At 42.9% G+C, this 22,317-nt stretch overlaps 1 protein-coding gene across 4 annotated transcripts in view; it reads right to left on the bottom strand.

Moving 5' to 3' along the window:
• SANBR (SANT and BTB domain regulator of CSR) overlaps positions 1-22,317 on the bottom strand; it is a 61,981-nt gene that overhangs the window by 30,069 nt on the left and 9,595 nt on the right. For all 4 annotated transcript variants that reach the window (XM_040427459.1, XM_040427461.1, XM_040427458.1 and 1 more), the window contains exons 5-11: positions 18,617-18,803; positions 14,424-14,517; positions 6,584-6,822; positions 4,072-4,130; positions 2,070-2,230; positions 564-650; positions 376-486 (exon numbers count right to left, since the gene is read on the bottom strand). In XM_040427459.1, coding sequence (XP_040283393.1) covers positions 376-486; positions 564-650; positions 2,070-2,230; positions 4,072-4,130; positions 6,584-6,822; positions 14,424-14,517; positions 18,617-18,803 — 938 coding nt within the window. The remainder of the gene's footprint in view (positions 1-375; positions 487-563; positions 651-2,069; positions 2,231-4,071; positions 4,131-6,583; positions 6,823-14,423; positions 14,518-18,616; positions 18,804-22,317) is intronic.

The raw sequence follows: 22,317 nt of genomic DNA, 5'->3' as shown, positions 1-22,317 counted from the left end.
TTAAATAAAATAATCTAATAAGTACATTAAAATCTAAAAACTGAAAATGTGACAGATGCTCTATAACAGGAATCCGCAACCTTAGGCTGCTATGAAACTACAACTCCCAGCATGCAAACATGCTCAGAAGTGAAAGGAGCACTCAGGGAGTTGGAGGTTCAGAACACCTGGCGTGATCCCTGCTCTAGAAGTTACTACGTTGATGACCACGTGATCCTGACATAAGCAGAGAATTTGCCTCTAAAATAAGAGTCTGAATAAATGTGCAATGAAATGCAAATAGTGTTTGGACAAGGAGAGATCTGCATCAGGTTTGTTACACGCGTTGACTGTCTCTCCAAGGTCACTTCATTGGAATATTGAATATTAATATACCTTATGTGACAGTAAACAATATTTCCATGCTGGTCGATGTTGATTTTCCCAGGTAGACATGCAATCTTCTGTTCAACGTCCTTTGTCAGCAGCTTCTTACACAAACAGCATCTAACAGGGAATATTGACACAGTCAGCCTGTACAAGAGCTGATCTACATCTCCAGGCAACCAAGAACTTGGACTTACCTGTATAGTGTCCCGGCATTGGCTGGAGAATCTGGATTTTCATACTCTTGGTCAAACACTCTTTCAATTTTTTTGCAGAATATTTTGCTGTAAGGTAAAGTCATACTGTAAGCCTAGAACTTTTTTTTCTTCATAATTTAATAATTGTATTGGTATATAACCATCAATCACACTGCCATAGTAAACATAGGAAAGAGACACAATACCCCTATATCTCACCCCACACCCAAAGCAGAGGTATGAGAAAAAAAATAATAATTGGCTAGTGTTATCTACAACAATTCTATGCATTTGTGTTGAACACTTAAAGAAGTTGTTCACCCCAGGGGGCCTTTGGGCAGACCTCCCAACATGATGGGCATTGTGGAGGGAATCATACTTACTTGAACCCAGCCAATGGGTTCTGGTTCCTTCACCCCAACTCCACCCCACCACTGCAGCTCTCTGCGTCAACATCTGGTTGGATGCAGGTCAAGTGGCCTCTGCAGCCAATGACTGCCTGCAGTGGTGACGTGTTCCCCATGCATCACGTGAACCAGTGACATGAAGCGAAGGCAGGGCTGCAAAGGAGCAGGAACCCAATGGTGAGGATCAGGTAAGTATGATTACCTCTGTAAGTCCGGCCACATTGGAGGGCCCGGGGGGGGGGGGGGGGGGTTGGTGAACAACCCCTTTAAAAAAAGAGTTTTCTGAGATATTGAAAAACTTCCTCAAAGTCAGGATTAGTGTTCAGCGAACTTGTGGTTTCAAGTTTGGCGTACAAGGTTCAGGTTATTAAGAATTCCGTTATGGATTCCGCTACCACGGACCGTAACTTATGGTCCGTGGTAGCGGAATGCATAACGGAATTCTTACATAACTCGAACCTTGTACGCTAAACTTGAAAACACAATTTTGCTCAACACTAGTCAGGATTTGTGTTAGAAGAATAAAAGATAGTATACTGACCCGTTTAATACTCCACCACATCTGGCAGAGCAGCTTCAGTCCTCTCCTCCATGTTTGCACAGTAGTGACATAGCAATACATCCCATGCAACAGCTGCAGCCAATCACTGGCCTCAGCTGTTTAATGCCACATATCATTGCGGCCAGTGATTGGCTGCAGGATCACATGGGATGTATGGTTATATCACTGCTGCAGCCATGTAAACACAGAATGGAGATTAGGAGATGAGCAGCGGAGCTGGATATGGCAGGGGATTAAATGGTGCAGTATAGGATTTTTTGCTACTTTATCACCAACCCTGGCTTTATCTCAGACAACACCTTTAAATTATTCTATAGTCGCCACATATTCAAGAATCTAATTTACCAGTGCTTATATAACAGACTGTACCCTAAGTCCATACACAGTCCTACAGGATAGCTGTCAATCACTCAGCGTACAAGGAGAAAGCAGGACACTCAGGCTTTCTCAAGGAGTCCCGGCAGTATCTCCCCTCTATGTTATACAATCACATGGGGGAGAATAGGAGACCTTCATGAATGTTTTTATGTTTTTTACCTCTTAAACTTGTCTTTTTTGTCTTTTATGTCATCTGCTTCATTGTGTGTGAAGAGATCTGTAATCCTTGTTAAGAGGTTCGCATTGATGCAGTTCATATTGCATGGAGTGGCTACAATCGCGCTCATGTTCTTGTGACAGTAGGCAATACATTCTTCCACCTATATAAAGAGAAAATAAGAACACATATTAGAACCACTGCTAACACTAGTGGGTGCTCACCACATATGGATTCATGCACCTCCAATTGCAGTCAATAACAAACCTGTCTTCAGTAGGCTTGTTTCAAGTAGGTTATGTGGATTTATTGTATCTCTTCTTAGTTGCAGTACTGCAAGGGTTAACTTTCTCTTGCTCTGTGAGCTACTCCCAGGCTGTTTCTGACTGCTCATCAGCCTGGGCTATATAAGCTGTACTGTTTCTTTCATTCCTGGCCTTTACAATTGGTCTCTATAGACCTTGCTAGGTCTCCCTAGCTTACTAGAGCCTGTAAAAGAGCTATAATTCATTTGTCTGACTGTGTACTGACCTCTGTCTGATTCCTGGATCCTGACTCTCTGCCACCTAACTTGACCTGTGCCCGTTTACCATACTGATGCTTGCTCTAACCTTTGACAGATTCAAACAAACTCTGCCATTCCCGTCCTCTGCCTGTTTCCTGACTACATGTACAGCCTCATCCCTCAGTCACACACATCAGTGTCTCTGATCCCCATGGGTTAGCAGCCAACGACATTGTGACTATTGTATATGCGGCCTGGTGGCTCCCCTGCAGCAAAGGCCAGGTCCCTGTATATGGATTAAAGGGTAAAAACCAGGGGACCACCAGGATAACATTCTTAAGAAAAGCCCAAAGTCAAACTGGTTGGTTGGCACAGTGGGTCCACACTGACTACATGTAACAATTTATAACATTCTGCAGGTTGAATCTACAAAAAAAGATGGATACCTTTGTGAATACTTAGCTTTCCTTATCTTGCCCTGCTTCTTAATTATATGATCTTTTGCTCTATTATGACTCAACTCAAAATTCTGTTAGTTTCCTGTAACCAGAGAGCAGTGCATTATGGGAGCTCAGAGGATCTGTCAGCCTTATTAACATTTCTGTCTTTGCAAATGCTTGTTTTTCCAATAAAATAACAATGCTGGCGAATCATTTCTTAAAACTCTACATTGTGCCATTTCACTGTTATTCCTGCTGGACACCTTAGTATTAAAAAGGTCAGAATTTGAACATCTGTAAGGTCATGATAAAGTCCATGTAACAAAATGACAGAAAAAGTACTCCCCCCCCCCCCCCTCCCCGAATCCTGACGATGGATTTTTATCATCATGACCTAACAGATGTTAACGGAATAAAAGTAATGAATTTTAAAAGAAGTTGGCTTTGTTCTTATCTTTGTGATTTTCTGATGACAAATTTCCTTAAAAGGGTTATGCCATGATTGATGTAAAAAAAAGAAAATCCATCATATAGTACATCACAATACCTTTCTAACAAAGCTAGAACCAGCCCTGGATCCAGAGATCTCCACATGCACTGCTCCGATTGCTTTGCTAGCTTATCTTTAGCCTGGCAGCTCAGGGGATGCGTCTAAAAGAACATATGGCTCGTGGCACTTGAAGATTTAAACTGAGCATGTAGGACCAGCCCAGTGAGACTGACAAAAAATAAGGGAAAAAAAACAAGCACCAGTTGGCGCTATACAGATACATTTTATTGAATAGCTCGTTGGATATACAAATTTTTTAATTACATGCAAACACAAAAGTATTCAGATCCAGGTGCTGGTTTAAAAAATGTACAATATGTTTCATGACACCACCCCTTTAAAGAGACAATAATTCCTCTATAGTACTTAGGCAGAGGGATGTCTGTATTAAGAGGATTTTATCACTCTCACCTATTCCCCTCACTGACATGATATTTCACCTCTGACCAAATGATTACCTGTGTATAAAAGATATGGCACATAAGGCACTCAAGCCTTTATCTACTTACTAATGAGTCCATCTTTAGAAATTCAGATGAAATCAGTATTGAAATCACATTTCCGGGCTCTGTAATAAAATATATTTACATTTAAATAGTTCTTTATGTAGAATGTGCGTGTACATTTTCCCAAGTTTTTTTAGTCAGTATGGTACTGAACACAACCCCCTTCCCTGCTTTAGTATAATACTTGTGGACTGAAGGCATCTTCATTGTCATCAGTGAGCTACTCAAGACCTGTCAGAGATCTACCAGCAAACTCTGATCTACTGGATTCTGGCCTATCTAAGACATAACGCTTTCTCACAAGTAACATTAATCACATATGCACATGGTAGGTAATGCATGTTGGGAGTCCAACCGATCACTAAAACAGGAATCCCAACCCGGCTGTCATGCATCCACTTTGCTGTTTCATTCAAGGTTTATGGGGTTGACAGAAATAGTCGAGTGTTGTATTTGTCTGTCTCCATCAGTCGCATAGACTTTGAAAGGAGCACAAAGAATTATGCAGCGTGGTGGAATCTGGAAAACCCTTGATCTAGTGGTTGGTTGAGGTACCAACAGTGGGAACCTCCATGATCTCACATCACCTAGTGTACTTGGAGTTCCCACTTCATCTAGTGTGGAGGAGGATGGGGGCTCAGACCTTCCTCCTCCTGTTCCTGTACGGGTTTAGACAAAACCCGTTCTTGTTATGAATAAATCACAAAAACAATGATGAACTGCAGTTTTTTTTTAACCCCCTCCAAAAAAAAAAAATTGTTATTTTGCACATTATATGTACCCAACTTCCTGGTGCTTGCTAATTTCTTTCTGCAGTCCGATAACTCCTTTAAAGTGTCCCTGTGCTGCAGCATATCAAAGTTTTTGACTAGTGGGAGATCCACCTGGAGAGAACCTCAACTAAGCTAAAAAAGGGAGTTCGAAGTACTCTGTTTGCTGCTGAAGATGGGCTCAGGAGAATGTCTATGACCCACATTGAGTCTGCAGCAAGGAGAGAGTGCACTTAGAACTCCTCGTTTTAGCGATCCACGTGGGTCTCGGCACTCAGAATCCCACCAATCAAAACATTTGATATGTCACTATCTATGATACATCAACTATTTTTTTTTAAAGCACAGGTACACTTTAAAGGGAACCTGTCATCAACTTTATGCTGAGCTCACTGTGAAACAGGCCAGTGTTTGGGGTTTGAGCAGTTCCCCCATATTTGCCACTATGTTTCTGTGATTTTGTTTTATATGTAGTGTATGTGCCTTTACCTGGCATTAAACACTCCTTTGCACCTGGTAACCTCCATCACATGGTCTGATATGGGTGTGGCTTACAGTCTTGCTTTATCCACATTGCATTAGTTGTCCTGCTAGGCGGTTGTGTGGAAGCCTGGCTGTGAGCTGGATTTCATCACCTTCAGACCGTGTTCACACCATAGTTAGCGTAGTGGTAGGACCCTTGCCATGCTGAGAGACCGTGACGTGGTGCATGATGGGCTCCGATGTGTTCCTGACAGCTTTTAATATCTGCTTGTATGACTAGCCAGTATAGTCAGTGGCATATCCGTTTGGTGCATTTTTTTATGAGCTCACTGAGGGCAGCATAAAGTAGTGACAGAAATGCTGATGTCAGCGGTGTGTCACTCATGAGCTAAAAGTAAGTGGTTGCTGAGAACCAGCATCATAATCATTGCAGCCCAGGCCTTGAAAAGAGTCAAATCTACCTGAGAAGAGTCCTGGTTATACATAATCGCCTGCTCTCTCGCCCATCTGCTGATGATTGGCAGTTCTCTCCTAGAGAGAAAGGGAGAAGACTAGGTATTAGACTGTCATTCATCAGTAGGTGGGCAGGAGAGCAGGAATTCATGAATAACCATGACTCCTCAGGTGGCCGTGACTCTTTTCCAGGCCCAGTCTGCAATGATTGTGATGTTGGTTCTCGGCAACCACTTATTTTTAACTTATAAATGACAGACCGCTGAAGTCCACTCACCTGTTTCTACTTTTTTCTGCCGTTAGTATGGGCAGCATAGAGGTGATGACAGGTTCCCTTTAATAATGCAAATTAAATCAACTGTAAACTTAAAGAGGTTTTCCGAGATTTCCATATTGATGGCCTTTCCTCAGGATAGGCCATCAATATGTGATCGGTGGTGGTCTCACACCCGGCACTCTAGCTGCTCAGCTATTTCAGGAGGCTGCGGCACTCCAGTGAGCACCATGGCCTCCTCGCAGCTTACCAAGCACAGCATCATTCATTGGATAGCGGCTGTGCTTGGTATTACAACACCTCCCCCCCCTTCATTTACTTGAATGGGACGGAGCTGCACCTAGGCCATCTGACCAATGAATGTGATGTTACAGGCCTAGGAAGAGGCTTCTTCAAACATCTTATCGGCAGGGATGCTGGGAGTCGGTCCCCACTGATTATGTATTGATTCTCTATAATGAGGATGGGTCATGAATATGAAAATATCAGAAAATCCTTTTACTAAAAGCAAGAATTACAAAAACAATAGACTAACCCAGCTTTGGTACGTCTTGCTGGTCGCTTTCATTTGAATTCCGCTTGACATACTTTATGAGCCAGTTAAAGATTTGTACATCACAATGAACAGAGATGTCAACCTCTTCCCATCGCTGGGCATCTGTAGATAAATATTCTGCAAAGTACTTCATCTCAGATACGAGCAGATCTCGAGGACACACAAAGTCTTCCCTCAGATTCTTGGCTTCATCACATACATGAATGACCATGTTTGGCCTTGAAAAATAAAGCATAAGACACTGTTTTCGTCTACGGTTTGCTGGCTTTAGGGAGGTTGGGTCTGTGTCGCGAACACAATTGTTTTCAGTTTACTTTTTTCACAAAAATTAAAGGTGGAATAGGGCGCCATTAAATATTTTTAAAAAAGAATTATGTGCGTCTCTAGCATCTATATGTATGACTGGCTGTAGTGGTCAAGTGTCCCTAAACCAGAGCCTGCCACAAATTTGCTTCCACTGGACACCCTCTCAGTGTAAGTAGAACAACTGAGCCTTCATTTAACATGATTACAACTAAACAATGAAAATTTATATTTGGCAAAAAAGAGCTTCTTTATGAAAACGGCCTTAACCACTTCAGCCCCCAGTGCTTAAACACCCTGAAAGACCAGGCCACTTTTTACACTTCTGACCTACACTACTTTCACACCGTTTATTGCTCGGTCATGCAACTTACCACCCAAATGAATTTTACCTCCTTTTCTTCTCACTAATAGAGCTTTCATTTGGTGGTATTTCATTGCTGCTGACATTTTTACTTTTTTTGTTATTAATCGAAATTTAACGATTTTTTTGCAAAAAAATGACATTTTTTCACTTTCAGTTGTAAAATTTTGCAAAAAAAAAACGAGATCCATATAGAAATTTTGCTCTAAATTTATAGTTCTACATGTCTTTGATAAAAAAAAAAATGTTTGGGTAAAAAAAAAATGGTTTGGGTAAAAGTTATAGCGTTTACAAACTATGGTACAAAAATATGAATTTCCGCTTTTTGAAGCAGCTCTGACTTTCTGAGCACCTGTCATGTTTCCTGAGGTTCTACAATGGCCAGACAGTACAAACACCCCACAAATGACCCCATTTCGGAAAGTACACACCCTAAGGTATTCGCTGATGGGCATAGTGAGTTCATAGAACTTTTTATTTTTTGTCACAAGTTAGCGGAAAATGATGATTTTCTTTTTTTTTTTTCTTACAAAGTCTCATATTCCACTAACTTGTGACAAAAAATAAAAACTTCTATGAACTCACTATGCCCATCACGAAATACCTTGGGGTCTCTTCTTTCCAAAATGGGGTCACTTGTGGGGTAGTTATACTGCCCTGGCATTCTAGGGGCCCAAATGTGTGGTAAGGAGTTTGAAATCAAATTCTGTAAAAAATGACGAGTGAAATCCGAAAGGTGTTCTTTGGAATGTGGGCCCCTTTGCCCACCTAGGCTGCAAAAAAGTGTCACACATCTGGTATCTCCGTACTCAGGAGAAGGTGGGGAATGTGTTTTGGGGTGTCTTTTTACATATATCCATGCTGGGTGAGATAAATATCTTGGTCAAATGCCAACTTTGTATAAAAAAAATGGGAAAAGTTGTCTTTTGCCAAGATATTTCTCTCACCCAGCATGGGTATATGTAAAATGACACCCCAAAACACATTCCCCACCTTCTCCTGAGTACGGAGATACCAGATGTGTGACACTTTTTTGCAGCCTAGGTGGGCAAAGGGGCCCATATTCCAAAGAGCACCTTTCGGATTTCACAGGTCATTTTTTACAGAATTTGATTTCAAACTCCTTACCATACATTTGGGCCCCTAGAATGCCAGGGCAGTATAACTACCCCACAAGTGACCCCATTTTGGAAAGAAGACACCCCAAGGTATTCCGTGAGGGGCATGGCAAGTTCCTAGAATTTTTTATTTTTGTCACAAGTTAGTGGAAAATGATGATTTTTTTTATTTTTTTTTTCATACAAAGTCTCATATTCCACTAACTTGTGACAAAAAATAAAAACTTCCATGAACTCACTATGCCCATCAGCGAATACCTTGGGGTCTCTTCTTTCCAAAATGGGGTCACATGTGGGGTAGTTATACTGCCCTGGCATTCTAGGGGCCCAAATGTGTGGTAAGGAGTTTGAAATCAAATTCTGTAAAAAATGACCTGTGAAATCCGAAAGGTGCTCTTTGGAATATAGGCCCCTTTGCCCACCTAGGCTGCAAAAAAAAAGTGTCACACATCTGGTATTGCCGTACTCAGGAGAAGGTGGGGAATGTGTTTTGGGGTGTCATTTTACATATACCCATGCTGGGTGAGATAAATATCTTGGTCAAATGCCAACTTTGTATAAAAAAATGGGAAAAGTTGTCTTTTGCCAAGATATTTCTCTCACACAGCATGGGTATATGTAAAATGACACCCCAAAACACATTCCCCAACTTCTCCTGAGTCCGGCGATACCAGATGTGTGACACTTTTTTGCAGCCTAGGTGGGCAAAGGGGCCCATATTCCAAAGAGCACCTTTCGGATTTCACAGGTCATTTTTTACAGAATTTGATTTCAAACTCCTTACCACACATTTGGGCCCCTAGAATGCCAGGGCAGTATAACTACCCCACAAGTGACCCCATTTTGGAAAGAAGAGACCCCAAGGTATTCGCTGATGGGCATAGTGAGTTCATGGAAGTTTTTATTTTTTGTCACAAGTTAGTGGAATATGAGACTTTGTATGAAAAAAAAAAAAAAAAAAAAAAAAAAAAAATCATCATTTTCCACTAACTTGTGACAAAAAATAAAAAATTCTAGGAACTCGCCATGCCCCTCACAGAATACCTTGGGGTGTCTTCTTTCCAAAATGGGGTCACTTGTGGGGTAGTTATACTGCCCTGGCATTTTCCAGGGGCCCTAATGTGTGGTAAGTAGGTAAATGACCTGTGAAATCCTAAAGGTGCTCTTTGGAATATGGGCCCCTTTGCCCACCTAGGCTGCAAAAAAGTGTCACACATGTGGTATCTCCATACTCGGGAGAAGTTGGGGAATGTGTTTTGGGGTGTCATTTTACATATACCCATGCTGGGTGAGAGAAATATCTTGGCAAAAGACAACTTTTCCCATTTTTTTATACAAAGTTGGCATTTGACCAAGATATTTCTCTCACCCAGCATGGGTATATGTAAAATGACACCCCAAAACATATTCCCCAACTTCTCCTGAGTACGGCGATACCAGATGTGTGACACTTTTTTGCAGCCTAGATGCGCAAAGGTGCCCAAATTCCTTTTAGGAGGGCATTTTTAGACATTTGGATACCAGACTTCTTCTCACGCTTTGGGGCCCCTAGAATGCCAGGGCAGTATAAATACCCCACATGTGACCCCATTTTGGAAAGAAGACACCCCAAGGTATTCAATGAGGGGCATGGCGAGTTCATAGAAATTTTTTTTTTTTGGCACAAGTTAGCGGAAATTGATATTTTTAATTTTTTCTCACAAAGTCTCCCGTTCCGCTAACTTGGGACAAAAATTTCAATCTTTCATGGACTCAATATGCCCCTCACGGAATACCTGGGGGTGTCTTCTTCCGAAATGGGGTCACATGTGGGGTATTTATACTGCCCTGGCATTCTAGGGGCCCTAAAGCGTGAGAAGAAGTCTGGAATATAAATGTCTAAAAAATTTTACGCATTTGGATTCCGTGAGGGGTATGGGGAGTTCATGTGAGATTTTATTTTTTGACACAAGTTAGTGGAATATGAGACTTTGTAAGAAAAAAAAAAAATTATTCCGCTAACTTGGGCCAAAAAAATGTCTGAATGGAGCCTTACAGAGGGTGATCAATGACAGGGGGGGTGATCAATGACAGGGGTGGTGATCAATGACAGGGGTGGTGATCAATGACAGGGGAGTGATCAATGACAGGGGGAGTGATCAATGACAGGGGGAGTGATCAATGACAGGGGGAGTGATCAATGACAGGGGGAGTGATCAATGACAGGGGGAGTGATCAATGACAGGGGGAGTGATCAATGACAGGGGGAGTGATCAATGACAGGGGGAGTGATCAATGACAGGGGGAGTGATCAATGACAGGGGGGGGGGGGTGATCAATGACAGGGGGGGTGATCAATGACAGGGGGGTTGATCAATGACAGGGGTGGTGATCAATGACAGGGGTGGTGATCAATGACAGGGGTGGTGATCAATGACAGGGGGGGTGATCAATGACAGGGGGGGTGATCAATGACAGGGGGGGTGATCAATGACAGGGGGGGTGATCAATGACAGGGGGAGTGATCAATGACAGGGGGAGTGATCAATGACAGGGGGGGGTGATCAATGACAGGGGGGTTATCAATGACAGGGGTGGTGATCAATGACAGGGGGGGTGATCAATGACAGGGGGGGTGATCAATGACAGGGGGGGTGATCAATGACAGGGGGGGTGATCAATGACAGGGGGGTGATCAGGGAGTCTATATGGGGTGATCACCACAGACATTGATCATGCCCCTGTAAGGCTTCATTCAGACGTCCGGATGCGTTTTGCGGATCGGATCCATCTATCAGTGCATCCGTAAAAATCATGCGGACATCTGAATGGAGCTTTACAGGGGGGTGATCAGGGAGTCTATATGGGGTGATCACCACAGTCATTGATCATGCCCCTGTAAGGCTTCATTCAGACGTCCGGATGCGTTTTGCGGATCCGATCCATCTATCAGTGCATCCGTAAAAATCATGCGGACATCTGAATGGAGCTTTACAGGGGGGTGATCAGGGAGTCTATATGGGGTGATCACCACAGTCATTGATCATGCCCCTGTAAGGCTTCATTCAGACGTCCGGATGCGTTTTGCGGATCCGATCCATCTATCAGTGCATCCGTAAAAATCATGCGGACATCTGAATGGAGCTTTACAGGGGGGTGATCAGGGAGTCTATATGGGGTGATCACCACAGTCATTGATCATGCCCCTGTAAGGCTTCATTCAGACGTCCGGATGCGTTTTGCGGATCGGATCCATCTATCAGTGCATCCGTAAAAATCATGCGGACATCTGAATGGAGCTTTACAGGGGGGTAATCAATGACAGGGGGGTGATCAGGGAGTCTATATGGGGTGATCACCACAGTCATTGATCATGCCCCTGTAAGGCTTCATTCAGACGTCCGGATGCGTTTTGCGGATCCGATCCATCTATCAGTGCATCCGTAAAAATCATGCGGACATCTGAATGGAGCTTTACAGGGGGTTGATCAATGACAGGGGGGTAATCAATGACAGGGGGGGTGATCAGGGAGTCTATATGGGGTGATCACCACAGTCATTGATCACGCCCCTGTAAGGCTTCATTCAGACGTCCGGATGCGTTTTGCGGATCCGATCCATCTATCAGTGGATCCGTAAAAATCATGCGGACGTCTGAATGGAGCTTTACAGGGGGTTGGTCAATGACAGGGGGGTAATCAATGACAGGGGGGTGATCAGGGAGTCTATATGGGGTGATCAGGGGCTAATAAGGGGTTAATAAGTGACGGGGGCGGGGTGTAGTGTAGTGTAGTGGTGCTTGGTGGGACTTTACTGAGCTACCTGTGTCCTCTGGTGGTCGATCCAAACAAAGGGGACCACCAGAGGACCAGGTAGCAGGTATATTAGACGCTGTTATCAAAACAGCGTCTAATATACCTGTTAGGGGTTAAAAAAAACACATCTCCAGCCTGCCAGCGAACGATCGCCGCTGGCAGGCTGGAGATCAACTCTCTTACCTTCCGTTCCTGTGAGCGCGCGCGCCTGTGTGCGCGCGTTCACAGGAAATCTCGGCCATCGCGAGATGACGCGTATATGCGTGACTCTGCGCAGGGCTGCCACCTCCGGAACGCGATCCTGCGTTAGGCGGTCCGGAGGTGGTTAAATAGAATATGGCCTCGGCTATAGCAAATGGTTCACGTTTCATAAGCACAGTTTACAAATTGCATGTTGAACTTTTGGGGGTTCTCTTGTAAGATACAGTACTCCAGTATATTAACATATAACTGTATAAGGAGACAAGACGTTAGATTGCCTGCTTTTGGCATCAATACTTTTCTCATACTTTGCTTATGGTTACGTTACTTCCTTCATAAACATCTATTATATTAGGGGATTTGCTGACAGGTCCTTTAGCTGATGACATACAATGCATTCGGGAAATCTTCAGACTCTTTTACCTTTTTTACATTTTGTTATGTTGCTGCCTTGTGCTAAAATAAAATAAAAATGTATGTTTTTCCCCATCGTTCTGTATTCAGTACCCCATAATGAGAAAGTGAAGCCAGAATGTTCAAAATATTTGCTACTTTATTGAAAATATAAATTAAACTCTTGCACTGACACAAGTATTCAGCCCCTTTACTCTGTGCTGCACCTTTGGCAGCGATTACAGCCTCCAGACTTCTTGGGCATGATGCCACAAGGTTTTCACACCTGGATTTGGGGATTTACTGGGACTCTTCTCTGCAGATCCTCTCAAGCTCTGTCAGGTTGGAAGAGGACCGTCGGTGGACAGACATTTTCAGGTCTCTCCAGGGATGTTCGATTGGGTTCAAGTCAGGGATCTGGCTGGGCCACTGAAGGACATTCACAGAGTTGTCCCTATGCCACTTTGTGTTGTCTTGGCTGTGTGCTTAGGGTCATTGTCTTGTTGGAAGGTGAACCTTTGTCTTAGTCTGAGGTCCAGGCACTCTGGGTGAGGTTTTCATTAAAGGGGATGTCTTATTTCACTGATACTAAGGCAAGATGAGACACAGTCCAAACACCAGCCAACTGGTGGTTGGCTCCGCTATTTCCCAGCAAACTGGTGGTCGGGATTGTGTCTCAACTCCTTTAAGAATATCTCTGTACTTTGCTCCATTCAGATTTCCCTCAATCCTGACCAGTCTCTCTATCCCAGCTGCTGAACCCCCCCATACACACACAGCATGATGCTATCACCACCATGCTTCACTGTAGGGATGGTATTGGGTAGGTGATGAGCAGTGCCTGGTTTTCTCAAGATATGAAGCTTAGAACTGAGTCTAAAAAGTTTAATCTTGATTTTAGCAAGCCAGAGAATCTTATTTCTCACAGTTTGAGAGTCCTTTAGTTGTTTTTTGCTAACTCCAGGCTTTCATGTGTCTTTTACTGAGGAGAGGCGGCTTTCTGGCCAGATTGGTGGAATGCTGCACTGATGGTTGACCTTCTGGAAGTTTCTACCATCTGCATATAGGATCTTAGGAGCTCAGCTCGAATAACCATTGGGTTCTCGGTAACCTCTCTTACCAAAGCCCTACTCCCCCCCCGATTACTTAGTTTGGTGGGACGGCCAGCTATAGGAAGTATCCTAGTTGTTTCAAACGTCTTCTATTTAAGACTTATGGAGGCCACTGTACTCTTGGGAACCTTCAGAGCGGCTGAAATTCTTTGGTTTTGATTTGGTTTTTGCTCGGATATGCATTGTCAGCTGTGAGACCTTATATAGACAGAAATGTGTCTTTCCAAATCATTTCCAATCAACTGAAGTTACCACAGGTGGACTGCAATCAAGGTGTAAAAAAATCTCAAAGATGATCAAAAAAATGGGAGGCCCCCAGAACTAAATTTCAAGTGTCACAGCAAAGGGTCTGAATACTTATGTCCATGCAAAATCTTAATTTTTCCTATTAAATAAATTTGCAAAAATATAAAAAATTATGTTTTCAATTTCTCATTATGGAGTATTGAGTGAAGATTCATGAGTTAATATTTTCAGATTGATGATTAAAATCCCAGACAATACAACATGCAACTTTGCATAACATTTCCATACCCCTGGCTTCCTTCTTTACTCTCTTCAGCCATGGAAGAAGGGGATTTACCATTTTCTGTAGGGCACTTTCTTGTTGAAGAAGCACTAGATCTCCCTTAAGTACAAGAAAAATAATTGTTGGGTTTTATCACATAACTGTTAAAGTTAGGAGGTGGAGGTGTGTAATTCAGGGCTGCCATTTTGCCATTCATTTCACCGTGATGAGAAGTGGCTGGCCCTTATTCTGGTTGTTAGAAGTTATCCCCTATCCACAGGAAAGGGAATAACTATTAGATCAGTGGGGGTCCTATCCCACCGATCACGAGAATGGAGGCCCTGTACCCCCTGCAGCTCCCTGAAATAAACAGTGCGTCCGGTCGGGCATGTGTGTGGCCGCTCTATTCATTTCTATGGAAATTCCAGAGCTAGTCGAGCACTGTAATCATCTCCGGAACTCCCATAGAAATGAAGGAGTGGCCACGCACATGTGTGATCCGCTGCTCCATTCATTTCAGGGGACCTGCTGGGGATATGGGGCCCCCGTTCTTGTGACTATTGGGGGACCCAGTGTAGGACACAAACTGATCTAATAGTTATCCCCTATTCTGGATTAACTTCTAACAGCTGGAATACCCTTTTAAATACAGTGGAGAAGACTTGATCACACACATCTATAAAGATGGGAGAGGCAGGAGACCAGATGTATTTTGTATAATATTTTATATTTGTATTATGCACCCCAAATAAGTAATTTTCAAATTCTCAAACAAGCTCTTTAAATTGGCTGCATATTATATGACAATGGCACTACATTTCTTGTTCAGTGACTTAAACCAACCTTCATATCATCCTAAATAGACTACAAACTAACAATAGTAATAATTAGGAATAAGATCATGATATCCACCTTTACCAATAAAGGGGTTCTCCAGGATTTTCACATTGGCACCCCCACTGATGAGCTGTTTGAGGAAGCCGCATCGCTTACCAGAGCTCCAGTGAGTGCCGTGGACGCCTCACAGCTTATCAAGGACAGCACCATCTATTGTATAGTGGCTGTGCTTGGTACTGCAGATCAGCTCTATTCGCTTGAATGGGACTAAGCTGCACCTAGGCCATGTGACTGATAAACGTGACATCATACAGTTGCAAGAAAAAGTATGTGAACCCTTTGGAATGATATGGATTTTTGCACAAATTGGTCATAAAATGTGATGTTATCTGATCTTCATCTAAGTCACAACAATAGACAATCACAGTCTGCTTAAACTAATAACACACAAAGAATTAAATGTTATCATGTTTTTATTGAACACACCATGTAAACATTAACAGTGCAGGTGGAAAAAGTATGTGAACCCCTAGACCAGGGATCAGCAACCTTCGGCACTCCAGGTGTGGTGAAACTACGATTCCCAGCATTCACACTTGCTTGACTGTTCTCAGAACTCCCATAGAAGTGAATAGAGCATGCTGGGAGTTGTAGTTTCACCACAGCTGGAGTGCCGGAGGTTGCTGGCCCTTGCCCTAGACTAATGACATCTCCAAGAGCTAATTGGAGTGAGGTGTCAGCCAACTGGAGTCCAATCAATGAAATGAGATTGGAGGTGTTGGTTACAGCTGCCCTGCCCTATAAAAAACACACACCAGTTCTGGGTTTGCTTTTCACAAGAAGCATGGCCTGACGTGAATGATGCCTTGCACAAAAGAGCTCTCAGAAGACCTACGATTAAGAATTGTTGACTTGCATAAAGCTGGAAGGGGTTATAAAAGTATCTCCAAAAGCCTTGCTGTTCATCGGTCCACGGTAAGACAAATTGTCTATAAATGGAGAAAGTTCAGCACTGCTGCTACTCTCCCTAGGAGTGGCCGTCCAGTAAAGATGACTGCAAGAGCACAGTGCAGACTGCTCAATGAGGTGAAGAAGAATCCTAGAGTTTCAGCTAAAGACTTACAAAAGTCTCTGGTATATGCTAACATCCCTGTTAGCGAATCTACGATACGTAAAACACTAAACAAGAATGGATTTCATGGGATGATACTACAGAGGAAGCCACTGCTGTCCAAAAAAAACATTGCTGCACGTTTACAGTTTGCATAAGAGCACCTGGATGTTCCACAGCGGTTCTGGCAAAATATTCTGTGGACAGATAAAACCAAAGTTGAGTTGTTTGGAAGAAACACACAACATTATGTATGGAGAAAAAGAGGCACAGCACACCAACATCAAAACCTCATCCCAATTGTGAAGTATGGTGGTGGGGGCATCATGGTTTGGGGTTGCAAGACATTTTGCAGGAGAACTTAAGGCCATCTGTCCACCAGCTGAAGCTCAACAGAAGATGGGTGTTGCAACAGGACAACGACCCAAAGCATAGAAGTAAATCAACAACAGAATGACTTAAACAGAAGAAAATACGCCTTCTGGAGTGGCCCAGTCAGAGTCCTGACCTCAACCCGATTGAGATGCTGTGGTATGACCTCAAGAAAGCGATTCACACCAGACATCCCAAGAATATTGCTGAACTGAGACAGTTCTGTAAAGAGGAATAGTCAAGAATTACTCCTGACCGTTGTGCACGTCTGATCTGCAACTACAGGAAACGTTTGGTTTAAGTTATTTCTACCAAAGGAGGTTCAACCAGCTATTAAATCCAAGGGTTCACATACTTTTTCCACCTGCACTGTGAATGTTTACATGGTGTGTTCAATAAAAACATGGTAACATTTAATTCTTTGTGTGTTATTAGTTTAGGCAGACTGTGATTGTCTATTGTTGTGACTTAGATGAAGATCAGATCACATTTTATGACCAATTTGTGCAGAAATCCATATCATTCCAAAGGGTTCACATACTTTTTCTTGCAACTGTATGGCCTAGGAAAAGGCCGTCGTGCTCACAGGTCATACAGCTGATCGGCGGGCGGTTGCCTGGAGAAATAAACAAGACCATCTGAATAATGCTTGGGTGGATTTACATACTGCAGTTCCTGTTGCTGTAAAAAAAATGCATGTGTGTTTGCCGCAATTGTGGGTTTTTGCAGGTGAAACATTAACTTAAAGGGGTTTTCAGAGTTAAAGAGGACCTTTCACCACTCCTGACACGCCTATTTAATAGCTCCATGCATTCCCCACGTACTAACAATTCTGGAGCATCTATTCTTATGTCTGTATGTTGTGCCCTTCCTTTATTATTTGCACTAGAAGTTATGAATGAATTGCTATTAGCCTTCAGTAAGGGTACAGAGGGGAGGTAACCAGTTGGGGGGTGTACCTGCACAGTCTGAATATGGCAGCACTGATTGGATAGAGTCAGTCTGTGCAGGTACACACCCCCAACTGGTTACCTCCCCTCTGTACCCTTACTGCAGACTGCTAGCAATTATTCATAACTTCTAGTGCAAATAATAAAGGAAGGGCACAACATACAGACATAAGAATAGATGTTCCAGAATTGTTATTACAAGGGGAATGCACGTAGCTATTAAAACAGACATGTCAGGAGTGGTGAAAGGTCCTCTTTAAATAAAAACTAAGGCAGTCCCTGTAAATGGGCTGAAATAACAGAAGAATCAATCTTCACCCCTTTTCTCTACGCTCTGGTCCTCCCCGCTGCTGTTTGTTTTCTAGGCTGCAGCACTGACATTCTGGGCACATAGGTTACTGTTGCAGCCAATCCCTGGCCTCAGTGGTGACATCCATGTACTACTGAGGCCAGTGATTGGCTGCACGCTGACCTGTGTGCATGACACGTCAACGTCAGGAAGATGACGTCAGCAGAGAGGAGGATCGGAGAGCAGCACTGGAAGATGCAGGGGAGAAAACGAGTGAGTACATTTTCTTTAGTTATTTTATCCCATTTACAGGGGCTGCCAGAGTTTTTAAGTCAGAGAACCCCTTTAAAGTGATTCACCTATAAAAATAAAATAAAAAAGCATGTGGTTTTTATGATGCATTTTTTTGGCTGCCACAAAAACTGCACCATAGCCGTTATGTTGAGGAGATTGGCTGAATGAAATTGTTACTAATTGGCTCCAACATGGAAACGGGAAGAAAGGGCTGGTCGTTCGGTGTGTGGACACAAATCAGGTTGCGTGGCTGGTACAGAGACATTACACTGGAAAAACATAGAACTTTTGGACTTCAAACTTTGCATAGTTTGGAGTCTTCTGTGTATGGACTGTAGTTGTACTGCGTTAACTCGAGTAGTTTACCTGTGACAGTGTTGGTGCCTTGTCCTGCTGCCGCATCCTCTGGTTCCTCAGCAGGGTCGAGCAGGGACGACTTGATATACGTGGCCAGGCTTTCCAGAGGTGTTCCTCCTGTTGCCAGCAGTGGATTGTACTGATTGTCAACAGGCGACGTCCCACTACTTTTTATTTCCTCAAATCTTTTGGCACACTGTGAATTCAAATATAGCCACCATTACTACCATGTCCATGGAGATCCTGGAATACGCCAATGCAATAAATGGCTGTGGATAAATACGGGCTTTATATCATTACAATTTCCTAAATAAACCACAAGTTGTGCATTTAATACATATATATATATATATATATACACACACACAGTACAGACCAAAAGTTTGGACACACCTCATTCAAAAAGTTTTCTTTATTTTCATGACTATGAAAATTGTAGATTCACACTGAAGGCATCAAAACTATGAATTAACACATGTGGAATTATATACATAACAAACAAGTGTGAAACAACTGAAAATATGTCATATTCTAGGTTCTTCAATGTAGCCACCTTTTGCTTTGATTACTGCTTTGCACACTCTTGGCATTCTCTTGATGAGCTTCAAGAGGTAGTTCCCTGAAATGGTTTTCACTTCACAGGTGTGCCCTGTCAGGTTTAATAAGTGGGATTTCTTGCCTTATAAATGGGGTTGGGACCATCAGTGGCGTTGAGGAGAAGTCAGGTGGATACACAGCTGATAGTCCTACTGAATAGACTGTTAGAATTTGTATTATGGCAAGAAAAAAGCAGCTAAGTAAAGAAAAACGAGTGGCCATCATTACTTTAAGAAATGAAGGTCAGTCAGTCAGCCGAAAAATTGGGAAAACTTTGAAAGTAAGGGCTATTTGACCATGAAGGAGAGTGATGGGGTGCTGCGCCAGATGACCTGGCCTCCACAGTCACCGGACCTGAACCCAATTGAGATGGTTTGGGGTGAGCTGGACCGCAGAGTGAAGGCAAAAGGGCCAACAAGTGCTAAGAATCTCTGGGAACTCCTTCAAGACTGTTGGAAGACCATTTCAGGGGACTACCACTTAAAGCTCATCAAGAGAATGCCAAGAGTGTGCAAAGCAGTAATCAAAGCAAAAGGTGGCTACTTTGAAGAACCTAGAATATGACATATTTTCAGTTGTTTCACACTTGTTTGTTATGAATATAATTCCACATGTGTCAATTCATAGTTTTGATGCCTTCATAGTCGTGAAAATAAAGAAAACTCTTCCAAACTTTTGGTCTGTACTGTATATAATTCATAATATATAATTGTATTACTGTGAAGCTGGACCTGCTGCTGTTACTTGTCTGTACAGCTCTGACTCATATGGCAGAGCTAAGGGTGGCAGCCGCCTACAAGGCCGGGGATGTCACACTGAGGTGACTCATGACAAGGATCCACTGGAGAGATGGATAAATATAGCCTCCAGACGTTTTAACAAGGCATGAGTCGCTGAAGTAAAATACATTGGGGTTTTCCAGGATCTTTTTAATTGATGACCTATCGTCAGGATAGGTCATTAGTATGTGATTGGTGAGGGTCTGACACCAGGGACCCCGGAGCTCACCGTAACACTGTGGCCTTATCGCAGCTTTCCCTAGGCCATGTGATGTCACGTTCATCGGTCACAGCCCCACTAAAGTGAATGCGACTGAGCTGTGATATCAAGCACAGCTGCTGTACGATGTACGGTGATGCGCTTGATAAGCTGAGAGAAGGCCGCGCTGCTACTGTGTGCGCGCCGGTGTCTTCTCAAACAGCCGATTGGCAGGGGTCCAGGGAAAACCCCTTTAAGGATTGGTGACACAAGTAATATCCTTCAGTAATAAAAAGCACAAAAGACACTGTAATACTGTAAAAGACATCATGGCGCATGCTCTTGGACGTGTTTCAATGGGCCTCACAGCAGCTGTCATTTACACGGCTGACCATGCCGCACTGGGCATCTCCGCATATAGTTTATATGATCTCCAATCTATCTTTGTTTTTGGAAAAAAGCATATGCCGTTTACTAGTCCTGAACATGGTTCATCTCACATATTGGTGGCGTATCACTAAGATATGCCATCACGGTCAGATCGGAGCAGGTCCCAGGGGTGAGACCCACACCTATCTCCAGAACGGGGTCCCCAAAGTGAAGAAAAGCATACAGTGCATGAGCAGCGTGTTCTCCATTCATTGCTATGGGAGTTCCGAAAATAGCCAAGCACTGACCTGTAAGCCATCACTTCTTGGTCTGTACAGACCATCTTTTTGCAGTTGTCTGCTTATCATTATGGAAAGGGTTAAAATGACACATAGTACCTATATATAGATAGCACAGGATCTACCATTCACAGCTTATCTATTCTTTCCTTGGACAATGACCCCTGCACAGGGCACAGAACATGCCTGTCTATGGCCCATGGGGCTGCCGTACAACAGATCTGTAAATGCTGTTAAAAACAGCTCAGGCAAGATGGCCGTCCCAATAATTATGTTCAGGAAATAGAATAAACCAGATCTGTAATCAGAAAATAAAAACAGATAAAAAAAAAGGCTATGTGTTACTATCTGGTATTAACTGGCAGAAAGCAATTTCTTTCCCTTTAACCCCTTCTAGCACCGGCGATTTTTCATTTTGTTTTTCACTCCCTTCCTCCCCAGAGCCATAACTTTTTTATTTTTTTCATTCACATAGCCGTATGAGGGCTTGTTTTTTGCTGGACAAGTAGTACTTACTAACAGCACCACTTAATATTGCATACGATGTAGTGGGAAGCTGTAAAAAAAAAAAATTCTAAATGGGGTAAAATTGGAAGAAAAAAACCCCCATAATTTTGCCACAGTTTTATGGGTTTTGTTTTTACGGCGTTCCATATGCGGTAAAACTGAGCTTTTACTTTCATTCTCTGGGTCAGTACGATTACGGCGATACCACATTTATACACCATTTATATACCACATTAAATTAGTTTTTTCTTCTCATCACCATATTTGTATCTGTATGAAAGAAGAGAAACCTGGCGGCTATGGCTCCTGCTGTGCACGCGAGCAGGCGCCATTTTTAAAGACCTGACTTTCGCCGTATTCTTACGGTGGAGTTCGGGAAGGGGTTAAATCACTGAAAAGAACAATGTAGGGATCATCTTTACATGATTTTTTTGCTCAAAAATCTAAATCTGGGTGCACATTCACTAAAAGCTTTGTTTTAAAGGGGTTATCGCACAAAAAGTATTACTATGCAATTATTAGGGCATTTCAGAAGAAAAATGTTTGCAAATATACAGGCAATGTATATTACATTTTTCTCTTTGGTAGCGCCCCCTGCTGTTCATCCTTCTTTTCCACTTTCTCCTGCATGCAGTGCTAGACTAACATGCTCAGTAACTTCCCTGCTCCCCTCTCCTCAGTGCTGATGTAGGATCTCATAAAGAAGACCATAGAAATATATAGCTATATCTCTCTCTAGACAGTGGAGACGAAAATTATGGGGGGAGGGGGGGGGCATTACATACCATATAGAGGCTATTTTCTATGCAGGAGAGGAAGGGGTTAACATCAGCTAATTGCAATGCATTCTGGCAGATGCAGGTGCTTGACCGTCTCATGTAAGCTGCTGCCCACCCACAGAAAGGGAGGAAAATCCTCCAGATAGAAAAAACTTTGAATTCTTTAGTTTGTCAGCCAGTT

Source organism: Bufo bufo, chromosome 4 (genome assembly GCF_905171765.1).
Source record: "Bufo bufo chromosome 4, aBufBuf1.1, whole genome shotgun sequence".
Lineage (NCBI taxonomy): Eukaryota > Metazoa > Chordata > Amphibia > Anura > Bufonidae > Bufo > Bufo bufo.
This window is presented reverse-complemented; position numbering and strand designations above follow the sequence as displayed.